At 41.2% G+C, this 26,009-nt stretch overlaps 2 protein-coding genes across 5 annotated transcripts; one reads left to right on the top strand and one right to left on the bottom strand.

The window, feature by feature from the left end:
* Positions 1-3,679: 3,679 nt before the first annotated feature.
* On the bottom strand, positions 3,680-18,947 carry ppp1r12c (protein phosphatase 1, regulatory subunit 12C). 3 transcript variants are annotated; one of them, XR_015858135.1, is made up of 21 exons: positions 18,584-18,947; positions 16,617-16,791; positions 16,409-16,539; positions 14,882-15,000; positions 13,857-14,016; positions 13,608-13,752; positions 13,446-13,520; positions 13,288-13,367; positions 11,743-11,855; positions 11,589-11,656; positions 11,060-11,193; positions 10,867-10,954; positions 10,018-10,135; positions 9,581-9,696; positions 7,951-7,994; positions 7,175-7,208; positions 6,860-6,964; positions 6,208-6,258; positions 6,080-6,130; positions 4,392-4,870; positions 3,680-4,259 (listed from the first exon to the last, which is right to left on the bottom strand). XR_015858135.1 is itself a non-coding variant. In XM_088374471.1 (20 exons), exons 1-20 carry the CDS (start codon positions 18,790-18,792, stop codon positions 4,784-4,786), a joined length of 2,103 nt encoding a protein of 700 aa, XP_088230597.1. In that variant the 5' UTR covers positions 18,793-18,947; the 3' UTR covers positions 3,680-4,783. The 3 variants fall into 3 exon arrangements, 1 of the variants encoding a protein (XP_088230597.1); XR_015858136.1 differs by having other exon boundaries at positions 3,680-4,526; positions 4,707-4,870; XM_088374471.1 differs by having other exon boundaries at positions 3,680-4,870.
* Positions 18,948-21,463: 2,516 nt separating this feature from the next.
* Positions 21,464-25,723, top strand: LOC148398744 (nicotinate-nucleotide pyrophosphorylase [carboxylating]-like). 2 transcript variants are annotated; one of them, XM_088374476.1, is made up of 6 exons: positions 21,533-21,559; positions 21,952-22,101; positions 22,432-22,685; positions 24,545-24,855; positions 24,946-25,077; positions 25,157-25,723. In XM_088374476.1, exons 2-6 carry the CDS (start codon positions 22,019-22,021, stop codon positions 25,346-25,348), a joined length of 972 nt encoding a protein of 323 aa, XP_088230602.1. In that variant the 5' UTR covers positions 21,533-21,559; positions 21,952-22,018; the 3' UTR covers positions 25,349-25,723. The 2 variants fall into 2 exon arrangements, with proteins under 2 accessions (XP_088230603.1, XP_088230602.1); XM_088374477.1 differs by lacking the exon at positions 21,952-22,101 and having other exon boundaries at positions 21,464-21,559.
* The last annotated feature ends 286 nt before the right edge of the window (positions 25,724-26,009 follow it).

Genomic DNA, 26,009 nt, shown 5'->3' with positions numbered 1-26,009 from the left:
TTTTGTATTCATAATAAAACTGGGTAAAACAAACATTGATCTGTGATTTTTCTTATATTTTTATATCTGTGATAATGTTGGCCACTACAATTGTGATATGTATACTTATAACTTGTTGATACCTCTTTGATTTTGGTTCCCACCAGGAGACTTGGAATCCTTCAAGGATGAAGCCTTTGTTCTAAAGGAAGGAGTTGAATACAAAATAAAGATCAGCTTTAAGGTGAGAGCAGCTCTTCTTACAACTCCGTATGCTTATGGCCAAAATTATGGCCAAACTAACACTCAGGTGAGTGTAACACTTCGGGATTTTACAATACTCAGTAACTTGTTTACTCTGAATCGGGGCCACCATCAGAAAACAGGAACGCTTGTAGAGGCTACAAACAAACTTTTACCTCAATTGTGTTCAAATTAATTAAAGCAGGCAGCACAGTGGTCATTGGTCAGCACATTACCTCAAAGTTCAGAGGTGCAGCGTTCAATTCCAGCTCTGCCTTCCTGTGTGGAGTGTGCATGTTCTTCCCGTGCCTGCGTGGGTTTCCTCCGGGTATTCCGGTTTCTTCCCACATTCCAAAGACATGCATTGACAGCCAATTGAGCACTCCAAATTTCCCTTGGGTGTGAATTCGAATAGTTGGCAGTCTTTGTGAAAAGCGTGTCAGCAAATGGATGGATAATGCAAGCAGTTTTTTCACAATAAAACTGTTTCGAGGCGTCTATCACAGCTTTCTTCAAATCCCCCAAAGATCAAGAATTACAGTCTCAGATGTACTTTTTAATTATTTTTGTCGTTTTTTTCTTTGACATAGTGAGTGTTGGACAGTGTATTCAAAATGTCTAATAGAAATTTAAAGACTGGGATCCCCCCTCCCCAAAAAAATAATTAAAAAAAAAAAGTTAACTAGCTGTGACAAGGATCATAAATATGTGCTCTTAGAACTTCTGTATGTTTATGGTACATTTATTTGGATTTGGCTTGTACAAAATTGGATAAATGAGACTCATTACAAGTCAAGGCAGCCCATAAAACCCATTTCAATAAAAAGTGTGGCGCAGGTTAATGTTGTTTTTTAGGCATGCATGCAGTCACATCCTCTATTAATATCTAGAATTGTAACAGGGTTGAACCTCAGTGAATGAAATGAATTCAAAGATGTCACCATTTGTTGTGACTGTAGTTGAGAAAACAACCACCCCCATTTGATTACTGCTGATTCCTGTAGTAATATTGCGTTCCTTGAAAGAAATCATTAGAATTTTTTCTTGCAGTTTTCCTACTTTATTATTAATTCCTGTTTTAAGATGTTTGCATGAAGCCAATGCATTGAATGTCTTAATGATGATCACTCACTCAATTAATCTTAACTCAACTTAATGTTTTTCTTGTCTCAACAGGTCAACAAGGAAATTGTTTCAGGTCTGAAATATGTGCAGCAGACATACAGGAAAGGAATGAGGAGTGAGTGAACATTTTGACTGATTTGAGCTGTCAGAAATGTGCTTGCAGAATGCATCCCTATGGATGGTGCACAAATCAGTGCATACTGTCGACTGGGCCCACATAAATGCAGAGGCTTGCCCCAGGAAGGGCATCCGGCTTAAAACTGACAAAGTATCTTCTTTTTCCTGGTGGGTTATAACAGAAAATTAATTAATTGAGAAGCACTGCTTTATAGGGTGCCAATGGAGAAATACAGAGAAGGTCAGAAAGAAGCTGTGTTGTCTTTTTAGGTCTAGAGCAGTGATGGGCACTTTTTTAATGATGGAGGTCTCAGTGAATAGAATAAGCAATATTAATATAGAAGAGCTCTTCAGATGTACTTTGGCTCACTTCTTTTCCCTTGTAATGCCCTCCCTCCGGTTTGTGTTCGCAGTCGACAAATCGGACTACATGGTGGGCAGCTATGGGCCCCGCCCGGCTGCATATGACTTTCTGACCACGGTGGAGGAGGCTCCTAAAGGCATGCTGGCCCGCGGTAACTACGTCATCAAATCAAAGTTCACCGATGACGACAAGCACGACCACCTGAGCTGGGAGTGGAACCTCAACATCAAGAAAGACTGGAAAGACTAAAACAGGCCTTTGAGTGGGCGGCAAGTGAAAGATGTCTGTCGTGTCTGTCGCAAGACGCCTGCCGCCCGCCCCGCCACCCAATCCTGCAGTCTCCTTCCGCCAATTGGCCTTTTTTTTTTTTTTTTTTTTTACTGTTGTATGTTTCATGTTATGCCTTGTCAGCTTATGCCTTCACCCTGACATTCCTTTGATTCCTCTTAGCATCAGTAGCAGCACTTTACCCCGTCCATCCGATCACATCACCTCATTAAGCTTTGATTGGTGGTACCTCACTCCCCCTGCTTCTTTCCTTTCCTTTTGCTGGTTGCCGCTTCTCCAGGATGGTGTCTTCCTTTCAGAATGAAGTACTGTACATGGTTAAAGCAAGTGTACAATCAACTTGAGTTTGCCTTTCTACCTAGTTGTATCACTGGTTGTGTAACTGTGTGACTGTCTCAACATCAACTGATAATCAGCTGTCTCCCCGCCACATCCATCATTCCTTTCCTTGTCTACTCGCTTGCTGACTTTTAATATGATGACCAATACCTGCCTTCATTCAGAGCTGCTCTACATGTACACTCCTTTTTAAAATGAGGAGTGTGGCCCAGGAATGATTGGTCATAAAAAATGCCTTATGATTAAAGACTAGTCTCACCGTGTGTACGGTTGCTGCCAGGTAGCCTAAAAGTCAAGGGCTCACTTAGCTGTCAACTAACACCCACCTGTAGCCCTGTTGAAGTGGAGGTTGTTTTGACAGACTACTTGTCAGTTGTGCGCACGGCCAATGCTCCCCCAAATGAACCCTTTTATAATTGCAGGGTAATGAATGTTTGGAAAAATTGGAGGAAAAAAAACAAAACAAAAAAAGCCTGAAGCCTTATCACAAATGATCATGTCAAGAAAATAACAAATGTTTGTCTTGTTTGCTTTGGTGGTGTTCCTCTTTTGCCTTACTGTAGGCTACACGTGCCCCCTGCGACACCTCCCAAGACGGTTCCAATTGTGTCGCACAGTCAGCAAATGCCCGCTGATGGGAGTGATTGATGGTGTCAAGTTCAGCCGCAAGCCTTCTTTTCCCTTTTAAACGCAGTAACAACAGTCAGATAATACTTAACTCAGTATTTCATACAAAGACTGTTTTGAAACAAATGTGACTGGTAACCAACCCCAAATTAACTTGTACTGCACCAGAGCATATGGATGTAGAGCTTTTTTTGTTTCAACAAAAGCTATTGTATGTATTCCTGCGCCATACATTCCTCCACATTGTATAGTTCCTATGAAATCACTGGCATGCTGGTGGGGTTGTACATGATGTCATTTGTGATTGTTCTTGGTCAATAAAGATTTTGCTCAACTTGGGCTCTTAGTTGTAGTAGTTTGACTTTAACGGCATACACATTATGGAACTCAGGAGAAACCACAACCTCCAACAATATTTGCGAAAGATAGTATGGAATATCAAATAAATTGCTGGGGGGGGGGGGGGGGGGGATGTGTCTAACAGAAGCTATATAGATCTCTGACAGTGTTATAGCTTCCCCTTGGCATCCATTCCTGCATAAACTTGTTCTTACACCAACAAAATATTGAAATGCAAAGAAAAATTAGTCAAAATCATTGTTATTGTTTACCAATGTATGTATGTTATTGTTTAACAATATTAATCTGTCATAACAAAATAGAGCAAATACTTGAAGGCACAGCATTACAATACCTGACATGCAATGTGTTTCATCAAATGGCAGTACGGTAAACAGTGGGCAGGTTAGCCCTTATTGGGCCTTGTCAACTTAACAGTAGAAAGACCATTACTTTGCTTACAAGCTGATGCATTCAGCAACATCCAGTTTAAAGAAAGTAATATGAAATGACAATGATGTTAAATGCCGCTGTTCTTTCCTGTATGTACACCATTTACACATTTGTACACACACACAGAGAAAAACATTTTACACGCTTGGTCCACCTTTGCAGCAGTTTAAAAGGAAAAATCCAGACTCATCCCAAAGAGTAAGACAGGCTACACCACATTCATTCATTCAATTTGGACAGGATTTGGCACATATGCATTTTTTCCTTTTCCTAGTAACCAAGAGTATTTTTCACTTCAACCTTTGAGGTCAAAAATATTAATTAGCATGGCTTTTAGTCTCTTAACACAGGGATTGTCAACCAGTGGTCTGAAGCCCCGAGTGGTCTAAGGAAATGGAGAATAATTCACATTTTTAAAAATACAATTAATTTATTATTTCAACTTGATTTATTTTCCAGCTAATTTTCTGAACCCAAACTATGCCAAATGTAGCTGAGATTCCCAAAATAGACATACCGATGCAAATAAATAGCCTGTATAGGTCTGTCCTCCTTCGGTGCAAGATTTAATATTCCGCCAAAGCAGTTGTCCCAAAGTTGCTTCTTGCTTATAATGGTGGCCTCTTGGACAAAACCAGTTGAAAACCCCTGTCTTAACACAAAGTTTAGACAAACAAGGAGTGAAGCACTTAAAATATTCCAGTTAAAAACAACAAATAAAATGGAAGCTAAAAGAGAATATGAACAGGAGAACGCCCCCAGTCCACAGAAGGTGCACTTCAGCTTCTCATACAGTAAATCTGCAAATAGCCCTGAAATTCTGTTCGGTTACCCTTGGATGTGTTTGACGTGGTAGTAACTCTGCTCTGTCCTGTAATACATTAAGGTTCTTTTTTGGGGGGGTGGAACTCATCTGGACAGTTTGCTGATAACGCGAATGAGAGCAGCATTTTCATCCTTGAGCCTCTGGTTGTCTGCTTTCAGGTCTCCCTGAACCTTCAGAAAGAACAGAAAGCTGGCGTCAAATCATTACACAAATTATTTAGAAACTTATCTGACAGAGGAGATTGTCTTCTCTTATTTGGAGATTGTCATCGGCCATCGTAAAAAACACCACTGTGGGTATCTTTGGTCTTGATTTAGGATGCTTCAATGTTTCGGATGGCTTCCAATAGACTACTTTGCTTAGCGGCCTGAGATTATGTTGTCACGTGGCACAAAAAGGCACGTGTAGTTTTACACAATGCACACAATTTGTTATTCCATTGTTTTATGGCTCTAGGCCATAAAGTGGTTTCTAGTGATTGGAAAATTAAGCTTCAAGAAACATGTTTTTTTTTTTTACTCCTCTAGATGGTTTGAATAAAGGAAAGGGCAAGGCTGTACTCTCATATCAATGTTGAACAGAGGGCCATCTGCAGGGGTAAAAAAAACAAAAAAAAACAGCCTTTTGGCTAAGAGAATTGATTTAGCATGACGTGTGTCTGTCCATCTGTCCATCCATCTGTCCATCCATCTGTCCATCCGTCCATCCATCCGTCCGTCCGTCCATCCATCCATCCATCCATCCATCCATCCATTTTCTGAACCGCTTAGTCCCCACGGGGCTCGCGGGTGTGCTGGAGCCTATCCCAGCCGTCATCGGGCAGTAGGCGAGGGACACCCTGAACTGGTTGCCAGCCATTTGCAGGGCACACAGAGACAACCATCCGCACTCGCACTCACACCTAGGGACAATTTGGAGTGCTCAATCGGCCTACCAAGCATGTTTTTGGGATGTGGGAGGAAACTGGAGTGCCCGGAGAAAACCCACGCGGGCCCGGGGAGAACATGCAAATGCCACACAGGGAGGGCCGGAGGTGGAATCGAACCCGCACCCTCCTAACTGTGAGGCGGACGTGCTACCCAGTGCATCACCGAGCCACCATGACGTGTGTCATTTAACATAAAATTACACAAAGCATGTATTTTTAATGAATTCCAGGATGTACCCCAGTTCTCTGCATAGCGGATGCATGGGAATGAATAAATGGACAACAGAGAGAACATTTAAACTCAACTATTATTTGAACGACAAACTGGACTGAAGTGTCCCACTTGATGGAAAAGTGTTTTTGTTTTTACACGTGAGCATCCAGCTCTGCTTTTTCATGTGAATTGTACTTATTACTGTAGCGTGCTAATCATTGTGAAGTCAGTAAGAACCTTCAACTCGTCTTCCAGTTCTACTGCTCTCCTCTGGAGGGCCAACTTCTCCTAAAAAGGCAAAACAAGCTCAAGTGAGTGAGCTAGAAGAAAGACTTCTTCCTTTCATCATTATCAAGTGTACTTACAAATCTCTCCAGCTCCAACAGGGCAGGTCTATCTGTGCTGCCATCTTGACTCTGTCACAGAGAGCAATTGTCAAGTCATGTGCTAGAATCACAAGTCAAACCCAGTGCTTTTCTTCTCAACTTATCCTTGAAAAAGTCCAGCAATTTTTTAAAGTTAGAAACTTTCTATGAAAATGAATGAAAATTTGTAGGAATGAACCAAGATTTTTCAAATTGAAGGTTGCCTCTTAAAAGATAAGGTAACAAAATATTTTATATCTTGACTAAAACACATTTCACAGAGTGATGCTTTGGTTTACGAATAACCCAACCCAAGATTTTCAAGTAACAAACTGGCACTTGTATTGTTTTTTTTTGGTGGTTTTTTTGCTGAGCCATATTTTGAAGTTTCCAATACAATGCCATTGAGTGAAGTGAGGGGGGGAAAAGTCGAAATTATTTATATTTATGCTTGAATATGACCTTTCCGAGGTGATTCTGAGGAAGGTTTTCTGTTTGGAATATTTCCAAATGTTGCCATCTTAATGTCTCATGGAACTCTACCGTAATCTTTTTGGAAATTTTGCAACCTACAACTAGTATAGCTATCCAGGTTCATACAATCCAGTTAGCTAAACTTCTGTTTCCAAATCAAACGTCAAACTGGCCTGACCTGTCTGAGTCTTTCCAGCTCCACTTTATTTTGGCTGAGCAGCAGTTCCGTCTCTTGCAACTTGTCCTTCAATGCCAGGTTCTGCTGCAGTACCTGGAAGTAGAGCTGGAGGGGGAAAACTATGAGTCAAGGCTCACTATAGTCGGGTTCTAATGAAGGTACAGAGGTCTGCACGTATACAGTAGGTGGAAATATCTTGGTGAGCATTCCAGACATCCAGCAACCTTTATTGAAAGCCAAATCTCTTTTATAACATTCCTGTTTCCTTTTTAGGTATGTGCAAACATCTGCATGGGGAGGAGCTCAGACACGTACCATCCTGTAGTCAGCGTCCTCTAATCCACTCGCACTGCAGAGGAACAGAGAACTCTGATTACATGTCTTAATTTTTTTTTTTTTTTTCTTAATGAAATGCAAAAAGAAATCTCTCGATAGGGAAGCCGGGCGCACATATAACATGGACACAGACATCGGAAAGATCAACTACAGCGAAATAAAAATACTTAGGGACAGATAGTAAATCCCTCCAAAGGATTTAAAGGCATGACTCAACTTGATAAACAGTATTGACTTGATGTGCTATTGACAACACAAGCTATTCTGGCATGCAAGAAGCTGCTATCAGTCATGCAATGGTCTAGTCTGAGCTTCTGACTCCATGCTAAAGCGCAAATCCAAAGGCACTTATTTGCAGTACTGTCTTGTCTAAAAATATTTAAAAAAAAAAAAAAAACATTTAACTGCATCAACAGTAACAAAATGATAACGAAAATTACTTTAAAAACAAAAACTAACTGAAAGCAAAACACATTTTTAAAAAACCTAATACTAAAACAAAACATAAACTAAAACTGAAGTGTTTTGGGAAAAAACTATAACAAAAAGACCCTGACAAAAAACGAAACTCAAAGCAAAATTAACTCGAATTAAAATTCCAATGGTAGGGGTTGGGTGCTACTGAGGTGCTGAGTCAGGGCCTACGTGTGGAAAGCAGTGCCCACCATGAATATTTTATCACAGCAGATTATGGTGAAAAAATAAAATAAAAAATCACAATACGGCGACATAATAAACATCACAGTAAAACTTACACGGAGGGGTCGTTTTCATCAAAATGAGCATCCTCATCATCATTCTGAAACACAAACCGGTTGTCAGTGACACAACTTGGACAATTTTGACTATTTTCATTAAAAGCAGGCCACATCTATGTTAGTTAAGTCAGTTTGTATTATAAACCAGTTAGAAAAAAATCTAGTGAGGTGGGCACCAGGTAGCCCTCAAGGACCACATGACAAAGTCACAGGGCCGTTCTAAAAATAGTGATGGAACATTGTGATATTGGGGGGGAGGGGTTGTTGTATAAATTGATGATTTAAAAACGTAAACCCTCGCAGAGATTTAAACACAAAAAATACTGGGTTGATTTTCCACTTGCTTGATATACGAGAAATTTCAGCACGGCGGTACTTTTACTCAAGCTTGGGTTAATTTCGAAGTTTAGGTGCTCAGGCTGGTTGGCTCGCTGGGTAACATCACAGCCTCATAATGTAGAGGTCAGGGTTCAAATCCTGCCAGGGCAGATGGCCCACCCCTGGGATACAGCTGGTTTGTGCCTGAAAGGGCTTCAGGAATGAAAGTTGCTTCTTACTTGTTTCTAAGCACAGCTACAGTATACTGATAACCGGCTAACTTACATCTTGTTAGCTTTACCTCATCAGTATAAGTAGCATACTGGGCAACTTTTCAGCCCAATGCGCTGGGTATACATACATAAATAAGAGCAGAATGGGGTTGGTCCCCCTTGGACCCTACATCAAATAACACGCAAGAAGTAGCTCTCAGTTTCAAAAAGGTTGGTGAGTTCTGATTTTAGTTGGTTATGTAATGTTAGCCTGCTGGGTGATGCTCATTATCTTTGCCAGAAGCAGCAAATATTTTCTGGTCCTCTGCCTCATGGTTTTCTGGTCCTCTTCCTTATAGTAAAAGTTTTTGAGTCTTTGAGAAGTTGCATGTTCTCCCCATGCCCCATTGTTTTTTTTTTTTTTTTTTCTTCAAGATACTCCTTTTTGTTCCCAAAATCCCAAAACAAGAATGGGAGGTTGAATTGAAGACAGTGAAAAACCCAAAGGCATGAATGCATTTTTCTTTTAATTGACTCACTTCAAATCAGCTGACAGGCTTCAGCTCACCCGTGAGTCTAAACAGGGTAAGTGGTGGAAAATGCATGCATATTTGTCAAATGTTTCTTTATGTCTTTTTGTAGTATGGGACCATACAATGGGCCAAGAAAGTTTGTATTCACCATTGTGAAAATGATGTACAAAAGAAAGTGGACTTGGGGTATCCTTGATTGGTTTAGGAGTTGACAACCAATTTTAATGTCCATTACAACCACCTACACCAAAGGAATGGAAAATTTGAATTACAAAATGATAAACCCCAATTTAGTATTTTTAGCATGTTTTCCGTTAAGAATTAACTTTAACGCTGCCAAAAAAAAGAGCACATAGATCGTCGCTATCATGGAGGCCGACCCAAAAAAATAAATTGGAAAAACATGTTAACATCCCCAAAAAGTATAAAAGTACAAATTTGTGAATGGCAGACCAGCAGTAGCTGTAAAGCAAACTTCTGAGGTGGCAATACTTTATGCAAAACGAATCAATTGATTGGCTGTGAGGTCTTTGCTGTTTTTGATTGCATGAGTGTCTTTCTCACCTCTCCACCCGGCTGAATGACGCCGGTGGAGCGCCTCTCTTTTCTCGCTCGCCTCCTGTCCTTCGTTCCCAGACGCCTGTCGCCCTCGGGCTCCTCCTGCTTCACTGGGTCTGTATCTGTAACGCATGAAGAAGGTGCTTTAAATACTGGGAGAGTTCACTATCTTGCTCAGGGAAACTTGGTCACAATGGCCAGGTATCAACAGCCCCCCCCCCAATTCTGGGTTCTACAACTATTTCATTGTTATTATCCAAGTCAAATCTGTATTCAGAATTTGTTTTGTTTTTTACTTCTTCCTACTGTGATTGAACATTTGTATTGAAGGATATAACAAAAAAAACATATTTCCTCATTCTTTCTATGGCACAACAGCATAATTGCTAAATTGAACAGAAAAAACCTGAGTAGCGATAGACTGTTTACAGAAACAAACTCACCCCTCTCAGCTAGAGTGAGCGTGATGATGGGGCTGACGGGCTGAACGTTACGAGGCAGGGGATCAGAAGCCTTCGACATGGTCTTCTCAGCTTCCTTTAGGTCTGTTAAGGTCACACCCTGCAAAAGAGCCAACCACAATTCACAGAGAACTTTCAGTTGAGAAGACATGACAAAACACTATGTTTTCTTGGCATTTAGCTCCAATGTCAGTGAAGTCGGTCTGCATCAAGAGGATTAACCCAAATTATACTATAGGAGACAAATATCTTTGTCACACTAGTCACAGCTGTAGAGGTTTCACTGCTACAGCAGTTACTAACTAACTAATGAAGTGAGTTGCTTCATCTAATTTCATTAAATGACATTTATTGTGGAGTCAAATGATTATTGTTGAAAGTAGTAAAATAATAACACTGCAATACAGTATTAAAAACAGAAGGACAGTGGTGAAAGAAAAACAATTGGGCCTGTAACTACATTCGAAGTGTAGTTATGGCACAGTGTTTTATAATACACACAGCATGTCATGAGATTTCAAGATGTTGGGACAATAAAGCTGCTGTGTAGCCTTAAGAAAAGAACTTGCCAGTTAGGTAAAGCTTCATTTTGCTAAGAAAATTCAAGGTGAGCCAGGTTTACATACTGACTGATGATTTCAATTTAGTCGAAATTAACAACGTAACCACGAGTGGGGTGTGCAAGCATTTGACGTGTAAGGTTTGCTGCATCTGCTTGCTCCTCTCGATCACATTCCACACATTCAACAACTTTAAAGCTGAATGGACAGCTGTGGACCTAAGTGCAGTGCGATTCGCTATAACGATACACTTCAAATCCCCTCTGCATACCTGAGTGGAGCGGCGGGACTGGCGCAAAAGTCGAGAGCGAGCTTTCCTCTGAGACTCAGACTCCTCATCTCTGACTGGAGCCTGAAACCTGAACAAATGCAAAGGACAATACCGCTAATAGCCACACCTGCACCAAGTAAAAATTTTGGAGCATTCCTTGTAGAATTGACCCGATAATCAGTATGTTTCCTACTTGCGCCGCTCAGTAGTAGGTGTGTTGGGACTCTCAGACGTGCTTTCCCTCGTTTGTGGGGTGGGCTGGACCCTCGCAGTGCGAACTGCCTTGTCCTGTTCCCTATTATCCTCGCCGCCTCTCTCGTCGGACGTCTACATTGCAAAAATACATAAAACCACAGATTTCAACAGTTATTCATCTATTCGAATTGGTATCATCCTAATTAAAAAAAAAAAAAAAAAAGGCAAAACACACAAGAGCATTCAAACTGTTGAATGACACTAAGTGTAGAGTGCGGAAAGTGAATTTTTGATCTGCTCAATTTGAAAACGTGATCACTTAGAAAGGAACTACACAAAAGTGTATTGTATATAGTTCAAAATGTGTATAAACACTGTTGACGTTGAATTCATTTTACAACTCCCTGTAACCTTATACATACTGTATATGAGCAATAACCAAACCAGAAATCTTGAACAGGTGTCATGACAAATGAAATCTTTTTGATATACTGAACAGTGATTGAAGCAAGGCTTTTAAATCCCACCTTGTCAACTGGACTGGCTGCAGATGTGGTCCCACTCTCAGTGTCTGGACTGGACACGGTGGAGCTCTCTGGAGAATGACAACAAACACTTGGTTGCGCCTCAACACAGACAATAATGGAAAACAAATGATTTTTACAAGGCAATTATCATCACCTGGACTGCTCTCCTTGTCCTCACTTAGCTCCAGGCCTCCTGAAACACCTCTTTCTTTCGATTGGTCTTGAAGGTTCAACTTTTCTTTACTGCTCATTCTGCACACTGAGCTCCTGTATGTAGAGGCAGAAATGAGCGTGCAGTGTGTTTCATTGGGTTTTATAGGGCTGCTCGGTTATGGGTAAAAATCATAATCACGATTATTCTGTTAATATTTAAATCATGATTATTTGCACAATTATGTCTTTAAAATTGGAAAAACAACAACACTCTGTCAGCAGTGTTGGGAAAGTTCATTTTCTACACAAACTGGTGGAAATCTCAGTTCACAAATTTTAAAATGAACTTGTCAGTTCATAGTTCATGATTGAAATTTTATGAACCAAGTTTATGGTTCCAAAAATGAAAAGTTTATAATTCTTTTCTTCCCCCCCAATCAAAAAAAGTTGCTACAAGCTGTTACCCCCTGGCATTTTCTCATCGTTTTCACACATTCCATTCACAATCACATGTTCTTGTTTGTTAAAGAACCAGAAAATGTTTAGAATTTGGGACATATAAGTGCAAAGGTAAAGGTGCAAAGCCCAAATAAATAACTAAAACAGAAACAATCTCTTTAAGAGTAATTTGTGGTTCAATTCATGCCAAATTTCTGAATGCTTTGACTGGATGATATGCCGTTTGACAAGAAATAGCAAATCTGTTTTTATCGAATGTAGCGTCTGCCAGCGCACCGTGCGACTGTTTGTGACCGGGGTTGCCAAATCCTTTCCCCCGCCTATTTAAGCCTTGTTTACAGTGTGTTTAGTGTTTTTTTTTTTTTTTTGGAAGTCTAAGAAGAGAAAACCTGGCATCCTTGAACCTAAGTAAACTGACGTTCAAAACAATTCAATGGCCCCAAAATGAGCGTGTTCAGAAAAAAACAAACGGAACAAAAATGTGCTACATTTAGTTCACGTTCATCCAAAATATGAACGAGTTCATGACGCGGTTGAGTTGCTCATGCGTGTCTCAGAACACAAACACCAAATAACAATTTTTCCTTGATTCTATGAATTTGGAGATCGTCTGGAGCCAAAATCGTGATTATGATTAAAATATGATTAATTGAGCAGCCCTACTGGGTCTCATTAAATTTTTGAATGAAAATTTACGATTAAAAAAAACCCTCAAGTTTGTGATGTCTTCAGGACACTGTCCAGTAATTTCACTTAGTGAGGAATTGACATACAGAAGAATAGCAATATGAAGATGATATCACATGTCAAAATGGGGCGGTGGCCATGAGAAGACACTTGTATTTAAAGAGGTCGAAAACATTTTAAGAGTTTGACAATTATCTATTTACTAAAACTTTTTTTTTATACCGCTCATCCTGTTCAAGCATTAGTCAATCCCAGTTTGGGTGTGAGGCAATGTACACTCCTTGCAATGACCACCAGTCAATCACCGGTCAATCATTGTCATCAACTCTAATGTTTGAAAGAGGGTAACAGAGCTACATTAGATGTTCGCCGGGCCTAAAAGTATTGGATAAATACAAACCTCCGTTTTTTACTTTGCGCATTTACAGTGGTAGCACCTTGTTGGTTTTGCCGTTCTCGTATGGACTGCTCGTTGCGCCACTGTGAAGATGGTTCAAGACACACAGATGTTAGTGATCTGGGCACCTGACTGGATTCATTCAGGAAAAAATGCCTCACATTGGCTTGTTTCAGAGCTAATTCCTCCAGGAGCTCTTCCACACTTTCATCTGCTACATCCAAAGGCGTCTGACCCTGCAGAATGCATGATAAACCAAGTTGAAATAGTCCAGAATACAAGACCAATTCACTTTACATGAAAATCAAAAAGGGAAGCCTTACTGAGCTGCTGCGGGCTTCCATATTGCACATCTGCTCAGCTAAAATGTGACAGGCCTCCCCCTGACCCCAGTGTGCAGCAGCGTGTAGAGGCGTCCACCCATCAAAGTCCATGGCCGACACATCCAGCCCACATTGACAAAGTAGCCTGGAGATCATCAAGTGAAAAAGAGTGTCACGGGAGATTTTCTCACTTGAAGTACGATGGCTCAATGCTTCTCTCCTCTCTGAAAATTGTCAAAAGCCTCCTACTTGAGCGCTTCCACGTAGCCTTTGGCCGCAGCCACGTGGAGAGGAGTGGCTCCAGTTCTTGGATGTCGTATGTCAGCAGGTGGTCCCTCAGTCAGCCAGGTTCGAGCGTCTGTTGTGATCTGCTCTTCCTCTACCCGCTTTACGGCCTCTAAGTCCAAACCTAAACACAAGCAGAAAACCAGTATTTTCAAAACAATTAAATTCAGATTCAGTTGAGACTTCTATTGAGACAAGACAAAGGCTTGATGAATGACCCCAAAGTGCTTAAAACTGATTGTGAGCTTATATGCGATTTCGGTGCTTTTCCATTTATTAGGGCTATACACGATATCAAATCCAAATATTTGTACTCTGATCAGAATGAAATCTTAAAATATGTTTGTGTATATATATATTCTGTCCCTTGAGGAATGCCAAAGCCCAATGTAGCTATGTATGTATGACATAGCTATGTGGGGAATGCACATGCGTCATGTGGTGGCAAGAGCGTTTGCCTGTATGCAAATAGTTGGTCACCCAACGACCTCCAACTAAACTGTTCAGCAGTACGGTCTAAGTAAAGCCCTTCTAGGCAGTGTGTCAAATCTGTCGTTAGCCTCTTTCACAATACCACTCGAGGCAAAACAATTTTTATAGTTTTTTTTGAGGGGGGGTCACTCACACACACATTCACACCGTTATATGTGGGAATTGAACTCACAGCGTCGGCACACAAGCCAAGCAAGTGCACCCCTACACCATCAGCCACTCCCAAAAAGTTATAGTTGGTTGGCCAGAGAGAACGTTTCCTCAGCTGGTTAGCTTTTGTTAGCTTTAGCTTTCGTTAAGATGCCGCTAATGCCTGTTGATGCGGAGGATTTTATTCTTGGTAAACAGTGGCAGGCAGCCACTGAGCGCTGGTGACTGCCTGCCACTGTACTTTACAGTTCATTAGGATTAAGTTTGCAAATAAGTGAATGTGAGGCTTTGTTAATACAATACATAAAGTGAGCTAATATGTTGTTTGGTCGCCAAAAAACATATACCTTGTCTCAGAGTGTATTCCTGGAGAAGGGCCTCAGTGGTTTCATCTAGGGCGATGTCCACAGGAACGTCACCATCACAATTGACAGCAGACAGAGAAGCTCCATGCCGCAAAAGGAAACTGATAATCAAGCGCAGAGCGACAAACTGTTTAAAAATGAATAAATTAGCTGTTAACAGAAAACATCAATGCTAACACAAAGGTTCTTTGTCGAGTTATAATATTGCACCATGTGTTTTCGTTTCTTTAAAACGGTTTAAAATTCTACACAATGTGGTACGCCCAGCATGTTCATTCTTTAGCTGACATGTTGTCCTGCCAAACACAGTCAGCAACAATGATAGCATTGTTGATTGCACAAATAGCCTGGCACCCACAGATCACTATGGCATCAAGACACTGTTTTATATAGTGCATCGAGAAAGTATTTGCAGTGCTTCACTTTTTCCATACTACAATACAGCCTTCTTACAAAATTTGAAAAATGATTATTTTCCCTTTATCAATTCTGCACACATCTCTTAATGACAAAGCTAATCTTTTTGGTGGTTTGGATTTTTGCAAGATGATTCAAAGAAAACTAAAATATCCCATTTGAAAAACTATACAATCTTTGCCAAGAAGCTAAAAATGGAGTTCAGGCGATTCCTTTTTCCACTGATGATCTTTGAGCAGACACGATTTAAAGAGGCACACAACTATGCAAGTAAAGACCCGCACTTGGCAGCGCCTCTCGGGGGACAACTAGGTATGACGTCTACGTTAATGTCTGTAGACCTTTGTGACAGGATTATTTAGAGCAGAGGTTGGGGCACAAAGTCATTTTTGTCACAGGCTACATAGTAATTATGGTTTCCCTCAGAGGGCCTTTATGACGATGAACCATATGATTGCCTCATATGTAGTATACCACATGTATGGAGCAAATCAATGACTAAGTAGCTTTGAAATCAGAATCTAGTAAAAAAACAAAAAAAAACACGTTTGTATAGATTTAAAAGTGGGATCGGTAACAATGCTTGCAATATATCAACATGATTAAAAGTTAAGACAATTTGGCCATTTTAGCAAGAAACATTAAGTCAACACACAATCTGCCACTATGAAGAAGTTTGGAGATGGCCCAGCCTGTGGAAAGATTTGAAAACGGCTGTGCAGCAATGGGCCTCATCAAACGCGATGGTGCCTGAGAAATGTTCCTAGGAGCAATAGGTGTGTAGTTTGTGGGATCAGACTAAAAAACACTTGAAGCTGGAATTCCTGCCAAAGTTGTGTCAAAAAAGAATGTTGGGAATACTGATGCATATAGTGATTTCTTATTTCCATTTTTTGAATAAATCAGCAAACATTTAAAACAAAAGACTTATTGCGTGTAGAATTTCAAGGCGGAACATGAAGTGATTCCGTCTCGCAATAAGGCTGTAAAATGCCAATATGTAGGCAAAAATGAAGCACTGAAAACTTTCCAGATGCAGAGTACAATTGGTACAGCCTTGCAAACATTGAACAGTGTTGAAGAGCAACCTACTCTGCTATATCAGGGTAGCCGCAGGAGGCAGCGACGTGTAGGGGTGTCCAGCCCTCACTGTCAACCTGGTTCACATTGGCACCACGCTCCAGAAGAAATGACACCATCTCCATGCTACCATCGATGCAGGCCTTTGCAGGATTCAATTTTAAAAACAAGTTTTAGTCTCAGTAAGGGAATAAAACTCAGGCAGTAATAGCAGCTTCACCTGATGTAACGCAGTTATTCCATCAGCATTGGAGCAGTTAACAATTTCTGGTCCATCCTCCTTGTTGCTGCTCATTGTGTCCTTGGCCTCTTGGAGCATCACTCGGGCCTCATCTGTGTCTCCGCTGGCACACGCAGCCAGGAACTCTGCAGCTCGGTCAAACCTCACCCGTTTTCTAAATAGTGTGACGGACAGAATGTAGGATGAAGACTCACTTAGTATTTTCAGATTTGATTATTTTCAATCCATCCATTTTCCATGCCACATTTCCTCATTAGCGTTGTGGGTGAGCCAGCTGACTTTAGGAAGGGGTCAGAATGGAGCCGACATATTCACACTGACATTGAGACCTACAGATAATTTGGAAAATTCAATTATGTAATATACACACATGTACAAAATTATTGATTTCATTACAGAAACACACACAGAAACTCTGACCACTCAGAGTCTCTAAAGACTACCTTGTTGGTCGTGAGATTTCATTGTACCTTGCACAGGCTCAAGACACCCTGTGCCAGATGCGGCAAAGCAGACCCAGGATATAGCAAACATGTTTCATAGAGTGTTACGCTTCACATTAGATTTTTGCGTTTGTGGACCTCATGTACCTTGCCCAAAAGTTCCAGTTTTCCCTTATCGAAATGCCCTGTAGTGTTGCGTAGCACAGCACAGCGTATCGCATCAAACTTGAGGCACAGCGGGTGAACACTAAGACTCACGAATATATTATTTTACTGATTCCTAGATATTGTTAGATTAACACGATCAGTGTCTTACAAATATGAATATCAATATTGACAATAAAGCATAGTATTAAGTCAAGTTTAATTTATTTACATAGCCATTAATCAGAAAAGTGTCTCAAACCCCGATTGAAAATAAACACAAATATAAAGATATTTTAAGACTTCCTTGTGATCGTTTGATTAATAATGAATACATACAATATATTTCATTTGTTTTTACTAGCCTATTTCATTATTGGACATCAAGCTTCCAATCAGGCAATGCTGAATTTTACTATGAGCCATCATTATGTTTTCCCAAACTGAAAGGTTTACACAGAAAATGTTTAGGTAGGTATGCGTAATTCTGTACCGCTTATCCTCACAAGGGTCGTTGGCGCGCTGAAGACTATTCAGCAGACTTTGGGCAGTAGGCAGGGGACAACAGTAACTGGTTGGCAGCCAATAGCAGGGCACACAAACGGACAACTATCCACAATTACAGTCACACCTACGGGCAATTTCAATCAGCCTACCAAGCATGTTTTGGGAATTTGGGAGGAAACCAGAATACACAGCGGAAACCCAGGTAGGCACAGGGAGAAGATGCAAACTCTACACAGAGAGCCTGGAACCGAAACCGAATCCACAATCCCTGCGCAGTGAGGTGGACGTGCTAACCAGTGTTCCAGTACAAGCATGTTGTAATTATTTTGGTATTTAATGTAAATACACATAAACATATATTTGCTGTCTCCATCGTTTTTAAGCACACCGGCCTCATCAATGCGTGTGTGAAAATGTATAGAAAACGAATCCTTAGAACTCCAAAGACTAGTAGCATACACAATATCACTTTCACAATAACAACACTATCTCTATGTACTATACAAGGTGCCTGCAATTGAACGATGTGTAAGATCCAGCAGCGTCCGTGTTGAGCAACGGTGTGACAACACGGTGTCAATACAGTTTTGGCCATTGTGCCCCATCACTAATGGCTTGAAAAAAAGCATTAAAGGCCTTCAGAATTCTTAGACCTACCACTTTTTTGACTGTAAAATGGCTTTAATGCATAGGAACTGTGCTGTACTAAGGTAAAGGACGTGCCAATGTATCTCATTTGTAGTTCACACACACAGGTCCACGCACGTTCTTCTGGTTGGACCTTCGGGCAAAGCTAACCAGCAGCTAGCAGACAAGTTGTGTTCAAGTGTTCCCCAAAGAGGTTTGACTTACCTTCTCTTGAGGAGCGGGCTGCTTTCATCGCTTCTCGAAATGAGCTGCTCACTTGGCGGCTCCTGCAGCTCGGCCTCTGACTCCTCGGTTCCTCTTTCCACGGCATCGCCTCGCCATCTCCGCCGGGGCAAGGCCGACGCTTTGTCGGTACAGGAACCGGCCCAGCGCTTTAGCTGCTCCCGCCGCTTGGACTTCGCCGAGTCGCCCATTAGATTATCCAAGGAGGACCGTGTTATTGGAAATAAAGCATAGCCAGGAAGCGAAAGACACACCCTCCATGCGTATTCTTTCACTTCCTGATCTCTGGCAGTGAAGCCTCAGCTCGTGCTTGTTGTGCTCGTGCTCGTGCGATGTTGGTGAGCGAGTCGCGCGCACACAGCTTCACACGTCACAAGCGTTGAACAGTACAGTTGTACAATAAATGAAATAACTGCTGGAAAAAGTGCAGTATAGCATTCAGCCCATTCCTGACAGCAAATGTCAAATAATAGTAATCAGACTTGCTGACATTGTGTCTTAAAGTTCAAATCTTATTCTCAATGAACAGTTGAACAAGAGGCAAAAACGGGTGTCTGATTTTGTGGTTAGGGTTAGTGGTGGGAACTTGTCCTGTATGAGCACACGCGAGCCGTACTTATTTAAATGTGAGAGTATGCACTCTTAAAACTGCAAGCTTAAAAATTCGACCGACCCAGGAAGTTGGGTCAATTTGTCGGTCATATTTTTGACCCAAATCGGGTTGTTTTTTGACCCAGCAGTTTATCTCATTATTTTCTCCTTTCTCTTTGTCTGTAATGTGATATTGGCCCGCAGCGATGTATGGCCGCGGTCGGGCCCGTCCCAGGTTCGACCGTCCACTCAGCGCCGCCGTACCCTAGTGGCTACGGCTTCTCTGCGTGTGCAAATCGGCTAGGCATGGGCTGATATCTTTCCTGTGCTTGACCCTAGTCGTCGGGAACGGCGTGACTCGGCCGTCCTGCTCATCCGGCTGGTGCTGACCAGCTTCGCGAGAAAGACCCAACCACCAGAACAGCTGCACTCAGCAACGACATCCCGTGGAGAAGAGACGGCCATCGACCAATCATCACACAATGTTTTACATGTTTGAATATTCATATTGTGTTCCTTTGTAACTGGGCAACCCGGAAGAATGTGTCGTCTTGATGGTCACAAGAACACACGAGTTTTAGTGTGAGGGACCCAGGACCCAGGCGCCTGTATTAGCTTGCTTTGTCAGGAATAAACAATTGGTAAATTCGGTCTGATTGATCTACTGGTCTTCTCTTTGACAGAACGAACTCGCAAAATTGTTAGGTGCGCCAGTGTGTGGATTAGGACATAGCAACTCATGTGTTAAGTGTTGGTCGCAATCTATCTGTTCTCTCTCTCTCTCGCACTCTCTCTCTCTTTCTCTTTCTCTCTGTCTGTCTGTCTATTTATCTATCTGTCTGTCAGTTTGTCTAATCTATTGTCACGTATAAACAAAGTAGTGAAGACGCAAAAGGTGAAGCGTAAAGTGGCGAGGGAATCACTGTAATTATCTCCTACTAGTGCTATGTATCTCTGTCAGCAATGGCGCTCCACCAGGCCAGGGGGTGCTATATCCCCATCAGCCAAAAGTAGTCTCTCCAGCAATTCATTTGATATTAGTGTTCATTTGATGTTAGTGTATAGGATTAGTGTTCAAAAAAGGCTCAGATTATACACTGATGCCCCTATTTTGGTAGGCACCTCTCACTGGGTGTTCCAGGTGACCAAGGGCGGGGACAATAGTTTCTAGACTGTGAAAAGTTGTGGTGTGGGTCATGTAATGCAATTTTTAAATTATCAAGAAACATTGATGCACTGGCAAAGACAAGACAAAGTGGCCTTTATTAACAAAATCGGCCCCTAATTTAAGCAGTTCTCACTGCCTAACTATTAGTTTACGCAAAGACAAGTGGAGGTAAAACCGAGACAGCTTTAGTTAATGACCCGTAATAATTGACGGCTGTATTCACCTAAGGTAAAACAGCATTGACTGTGTCTAACATTAAGCAAGCTCAAAGCTTAAGAGTGATTTGCATGGCAGGAGTCAGGTGGCAACAATTGACCGAATATTTAATTGAATATTGAATATCAATTGAATATCAATTGATTAAATTGATATTAAATTTAAGATTATAAATCAGTATTATATTTAAGAGTCCGTCCATGCATTTGCTGCAATACTTATGTCAGGCTCATGGGTGAGCTGCAGCCTATCCCAGCTGACTTTGGGTAAAAGACATCACTTGTGGACTTGTCACTGTTCAGTGTCAGAAAACACACTTGCCCCAAATCAAAACTGAACCCATGCTAGCTGCACTAAAATCAGGCAAGTGTACCACGACACGGTCAGTGAGTGACTCTGTTGCTTAAGAGTACTGAATGAAAATGTCAACATTGAAAATGAATATCTCTAGGGGAGAGTTTGTAGCATGGATTTTCTAACGTTAAAACACATAGGTAGTGTTAAAAATAAACAAAATGTTTACTCCACGTTAACAGTTCCACATTTCTGTAGAAATGAAACTTTGTCCCTTCCACCTGTATTGTTGTAGCCAAACACTGTGCAGTTTTTCAAAAATTTTTGACATTGGTTATCACATTTATCTTTTCAAATGGTCAATAAGCAGTGGAACAAAACAATGCTTAAACCTCCAGTCAGTCCTGATGTGTGCAATGTCACAGAAAAACCACAAAGAAAGTCTATCATGAGTTAGAATTTTTATTAACTGCCGACAATAGATGAGCAACTTAAATTCTCTGGCACATGGCCCTTAATAGTTCATTCATTATTATGCCTGTAAAGAATAGGAATCAATATGTTCACAGTGCTAACTTTTGTTCTTTGTTGCTCATAAACATTCCAACATGCACCAAGGGTCAAATTCCACTCCACATTTTTTGTGGTTAACACAGTCAGTGGCAGGGGAAGCCGAATCACAAAAGAAAGTAAGTAAACATCTTAATGGTATTTATTTGCGTTACACAGAGATATACATTTTAGCGTAGTAAGTATAATCAACAAGTTATGTCTACACTGTGATCAAATACGGGTTGTCTTAGCCAATGATTAATGCCACAATAATTTCTTTGAGGCAGTTCTGTTCATTGCTAATGAAAGTGATAGTGTCGCAAAGAGTGAAAACCTATAAAACTGTTCCAGATGAGTACTTCTGACCACTTCAATGAGGTATTCAACTTTATGTGTAGTATCTTTGCATATTACTCAGTGCAAGCCCATATAATCATACTCAGTGGCAGCAACTCAAGTATAGTAATATGCAAAAAAGCTCAGGTTTTAGCTTTTTTTTTTTTTTTTCAAATAATTTTGTGTCTTATAGATTGGTTGCATTTTATTACCATAACAAACTGCAGCCTTTTGTGACCGAAAGTATACGGAGGTGTCTCATGATAATGCTTCCTCCACTAAAAACCCTCAGTCACACTCACAACACCACGAAGGCTGAAGTCATTTCAGGGGTGATTATAAGGTTAGTAAAACATGGCAGTTTCAGTTCCTGATTTTGAGTCGTTTGAGGAGTTTAGAAAATAAAATTGTTTATGTACTTAATTTTATGTTCTTCTCACTGAATGTATTACATGATTACTACATCTTATGTGCATTTGTACAGCAAAGGATTTTTGTGTTGTATTGTATTGTGTGACAAAGAACGACCAGTCTTAATCATTTTCTTCACAGATCGTTTGACACAGGATGCAGTAAAACCAAACCGCATAGCTATTTCAAGTATTTTTCTACTTTGAATTTCTGCTTCAGTAACAATAGTCCATCTTATCTTTTGTTTCATGAATGTTTACAGAATGCTGCCCTCTAAATACACAGCCGCCCACTCACTCCCACCTCATGCTGTGATGCAGTTGGCAAAGGCATGGCTTGCGGAGGACACACCAAACTTCGATCCTGCGGGAATGTGTGTGGGCTCACAGCAGGTGGAGGCGAGGTTGTTGTGTAAAAGCCCACACAGTATTTTGGCAGGAAGTCCCTTCTTCACAGCAGTGTTCACTGAAGTTGGCTGTACCGTGGATTGGCTTCACCGGGATGGAGAAGAAATTGGTCAGTATTGAATGCGATCAGATTAGCTAAAAAAAAACAACGCAGATACACTCTGAGCTCATCCAAAAAGTGTGAATGTGAACAGTTCTATTCACCGTCGCATGTTGTCTCCACTATCTTAACCAGAAACATACTTATAATGCACTGTATTTTTTTTTTTTTTTTTTGATGATGGATGTTGGCACTCTGCAGTTCGGTTACAATTACATTACTAGGAGATTAGGTTTGGAGTACCAGAGTCAAAGCAAACATACTGACATATTCCATCTTTGCTTAGTGGTGGAAAGGCCAATATGTTCTGCCTCAACTGTTATTTCTTCATGTACATATTGTACATCACATTCATGGTACATATTTTATATACTGTAATTTTTGGACTTGTACGTTCCGGAGTACAAGTCGCATCAGCCAAAAAATGCCCAACAAAGTGAAAAAAAACATATATAAGTCGCTCCGGAGTATAAGTCGCATTTTGGGGGCAATTTATTCGACAAAATCCAACACCATGAACAGACATGAACAAGCAAAAACAGGCTAAACGATAGCACCAACAGGCTAGACGGTAGGTATGCTAACGTGACATAAACACAAACAAAGAGCTGAGAACGGGCCTGACGTAACATTCAGAGTTATTAAAGAAAACTATTACATAAATAACACGTTTATAAAACCATCTGTCACTCCAATTCATTAAATCCATCGATCGTCCTTTGTCAACAATGCGTGCGCGCTGCTGACGGCACTTGCACTTCAAAATATTCCACAGGCCCATATAACAATATATAAATTAGATTTCAAATAACTATTATATAAGCAATAATATCATCAAACCATCTGTGCACTCTAAATCATTATATCCATCGATCAAATTCCTCGTCCTTTGTCAACAACGCCGCGCGTGCCCCCTGACGTCAGCCTCGTCGTTATTACACAGATCTAGTATATAACTATATTGTAGCGTTAACAAAGTACAAAGAAAGATGTGGGTTTGGTAAACGGCACTTTATTTAACAAAACAAACTTCCAGGTGTGTGGCGGCGTGGACTTCCAGCCACGGAGGTGGAAGAGAGCTCCATAAAATAGGACTGGGCGTCCGTAAAAGCCATGTCCGAGCCCCATCCACCGTCCCCGGACAACCACCCGGCCGAGCGCCGGCCCACGACTTCCATCCACAGAGATGAAAGAAAGCTCCGAAGAGTAGGACTGGGTGTGCGTAAAAGCCATGTCCGAGCCCCATCCACCGTCCCTGGACAGCCACCCGGCCGAGCGCCGGCCCCCGACTTCAATCCATGGAGGTGAAAGAAACCTCCGTAGAGTAGGACCGGGCGTGCGTAAAAGCCATAATAGTTTTTCCAAACCTGTGTCACTCCAAATCCTTAAATCCTTCAAACTCTTTGTTCTCCATGTCACTTAGAAACAAAGCCGCTAATTTTTTTCGTCATCCCGTGATCAATCTTTGTCCTTTATGTAAACAACCGCCGCGCCACGTCGCGTCACGCTGCTGACGTCGCGTCACGCTGCTGACGTCACTTGAAATTCAAGTTACAGTAATCCCTTGCTACATCGCGGTTCGTTTATCGGGGTTTCACTTTTTTTGGGGAAAGGTTTTGAAAAAAAAACACATATAAGTTGCTCCTTATTATAAATCGCCCCCCCACCCAAATTATGAAAAAAAAAAAACGCGACTTATAGTCCGAAAATTACAGTAGTTGGGAAAACCCATTTTCTACCCTTCACAAACATTCATCTGTGCGGGGAATCATTTAATATGGTATAAAATGTTAAGGCAAGAAACATTGTTAGCACCATCATAAAAATACTTGTAGGGCTAACTGTAGACAATTAAATGTGAACCACAGGGCCAGATCCTGTCACGCTTACTGCTGTGGTTCGAGGCCCGGCCAGATGCCTCCTCCTGGGTGAAAGGCCAGCTCTAAACTGTCTTGCTCGAGCCTCAGGGATTGCCACTCGTTGTTCTCAACTCAGGAAACTGGCAAGAGCAGGAGGATGGCATGGAGAAGTGGCAGGCACACGGAAAACAACCCCTGGCTTCCGCCTGGTGGAGAAGTACGCTATGCTGGTGGGTACTGTGTCCATGCACAGGCAGGACTTGAGTGGAATGGTCATGCTAAAGGACAACCATGTCTGGGCTTCAGGAAGCATCACAGAGGTAGGCATGCTGCATTTTGAGTGGAAATCAATCAACCAATCAATCAATCAATTGATCAATCAATCATTCCAATCATTTTCTGTTTTCCAGGCTGTGAAAGCTGCCAGGTCAGTGTGTGGTTTCAGCAGTAAGATTGAAGTGGAGTGTCGCTCCACAGAGGAGGCCATGGAGGCTGCCACAGCAGGAGCAGACATAGTTATGCTTGACAACTTCCATCCACAGGTACACAGTATATTATGACACAACTTGCAGTATTTCCCTTACAAAAATCAACAACCAACAATAAAATACGATACTACAGGTGCTTCATGTTGCAGCTGCTTCTCTGAAACAAGAATTCCCAGCTCTCTTGATAGAAGCCAGTGGAGGAGTGACACCAGATAACCTACCCGAGTATTTCTCTCCTTGTGTAGATATCATTTCCCTGGGATGTATTACACAAGGGTGCCCAGTTGTGGACTTCTCACTAAAGGTTCAAAAACCTAAACCTTAGTCTTCCCTCTATGAAGGATTAGCACCCAAAACGTATTGTGCATTCACAAAAATGAAATTAACAATAAAGACGTGAGTGGTTAAAGAGACGTATCACAATAGGAAAAAGAAACTCATTCTAGAACAGTTGAAATTTATTTAGGGGTCAATCAGAGAAACATTAAACGCTAACAGATGTGTGCTGACTCCCATTATATGTACATGTAATTGCTTAATCCAGAACACAGCCCCATCCCAATTTCTAAAAGAGATTAGTAGGTGTGTATGCACGCGCACGCGCACGCGCGCACACACACACACACACACACACACACACACACACACGCACACACACACACACACACACACACGCACACACACACACACACACACAAAAGGAGGTCAAGAAATTAAATCAATTAACTATTGATAATGCGGAGACAACCACATCATAAAGCTGACTGAGAAAATACAATGGCTAAAAGGTGCCACCTTTGAAGTATGTAAATTATAAAACAGATTCTGTTTTAATTATTTTTGGGGAGTTACAGAATAACTCTTATCAACATTGCTTCATAATGTTGATGACATCTGTATTCATCTACGATTCAAGGAATATTTAAATACAATGAAAAAAACCCTGATTTTTTTTGTGGTTCCAAACCTAGTAAGTACTGTACATT

Source organism: Syngnathus floridae, chromosome 4, assembly GCF_059516105.1.
Source record: "Syngnathus floridae isolate MCC-2025c chromosome 4, RoL_Sflo_1.0, whole genome shotgun sequence".
NCBI lineage: Eukaryota > Metazoa > Chordata > Actinopteri > Syngnathiformes > Syngnathidae > Syngnathus > Syngnathus floridae.
The sequence above is the reverse complement of the archived record's forward strand: the minus strand, read 5'-3'. Positions and strand labels throughout refer to the sequence as shown.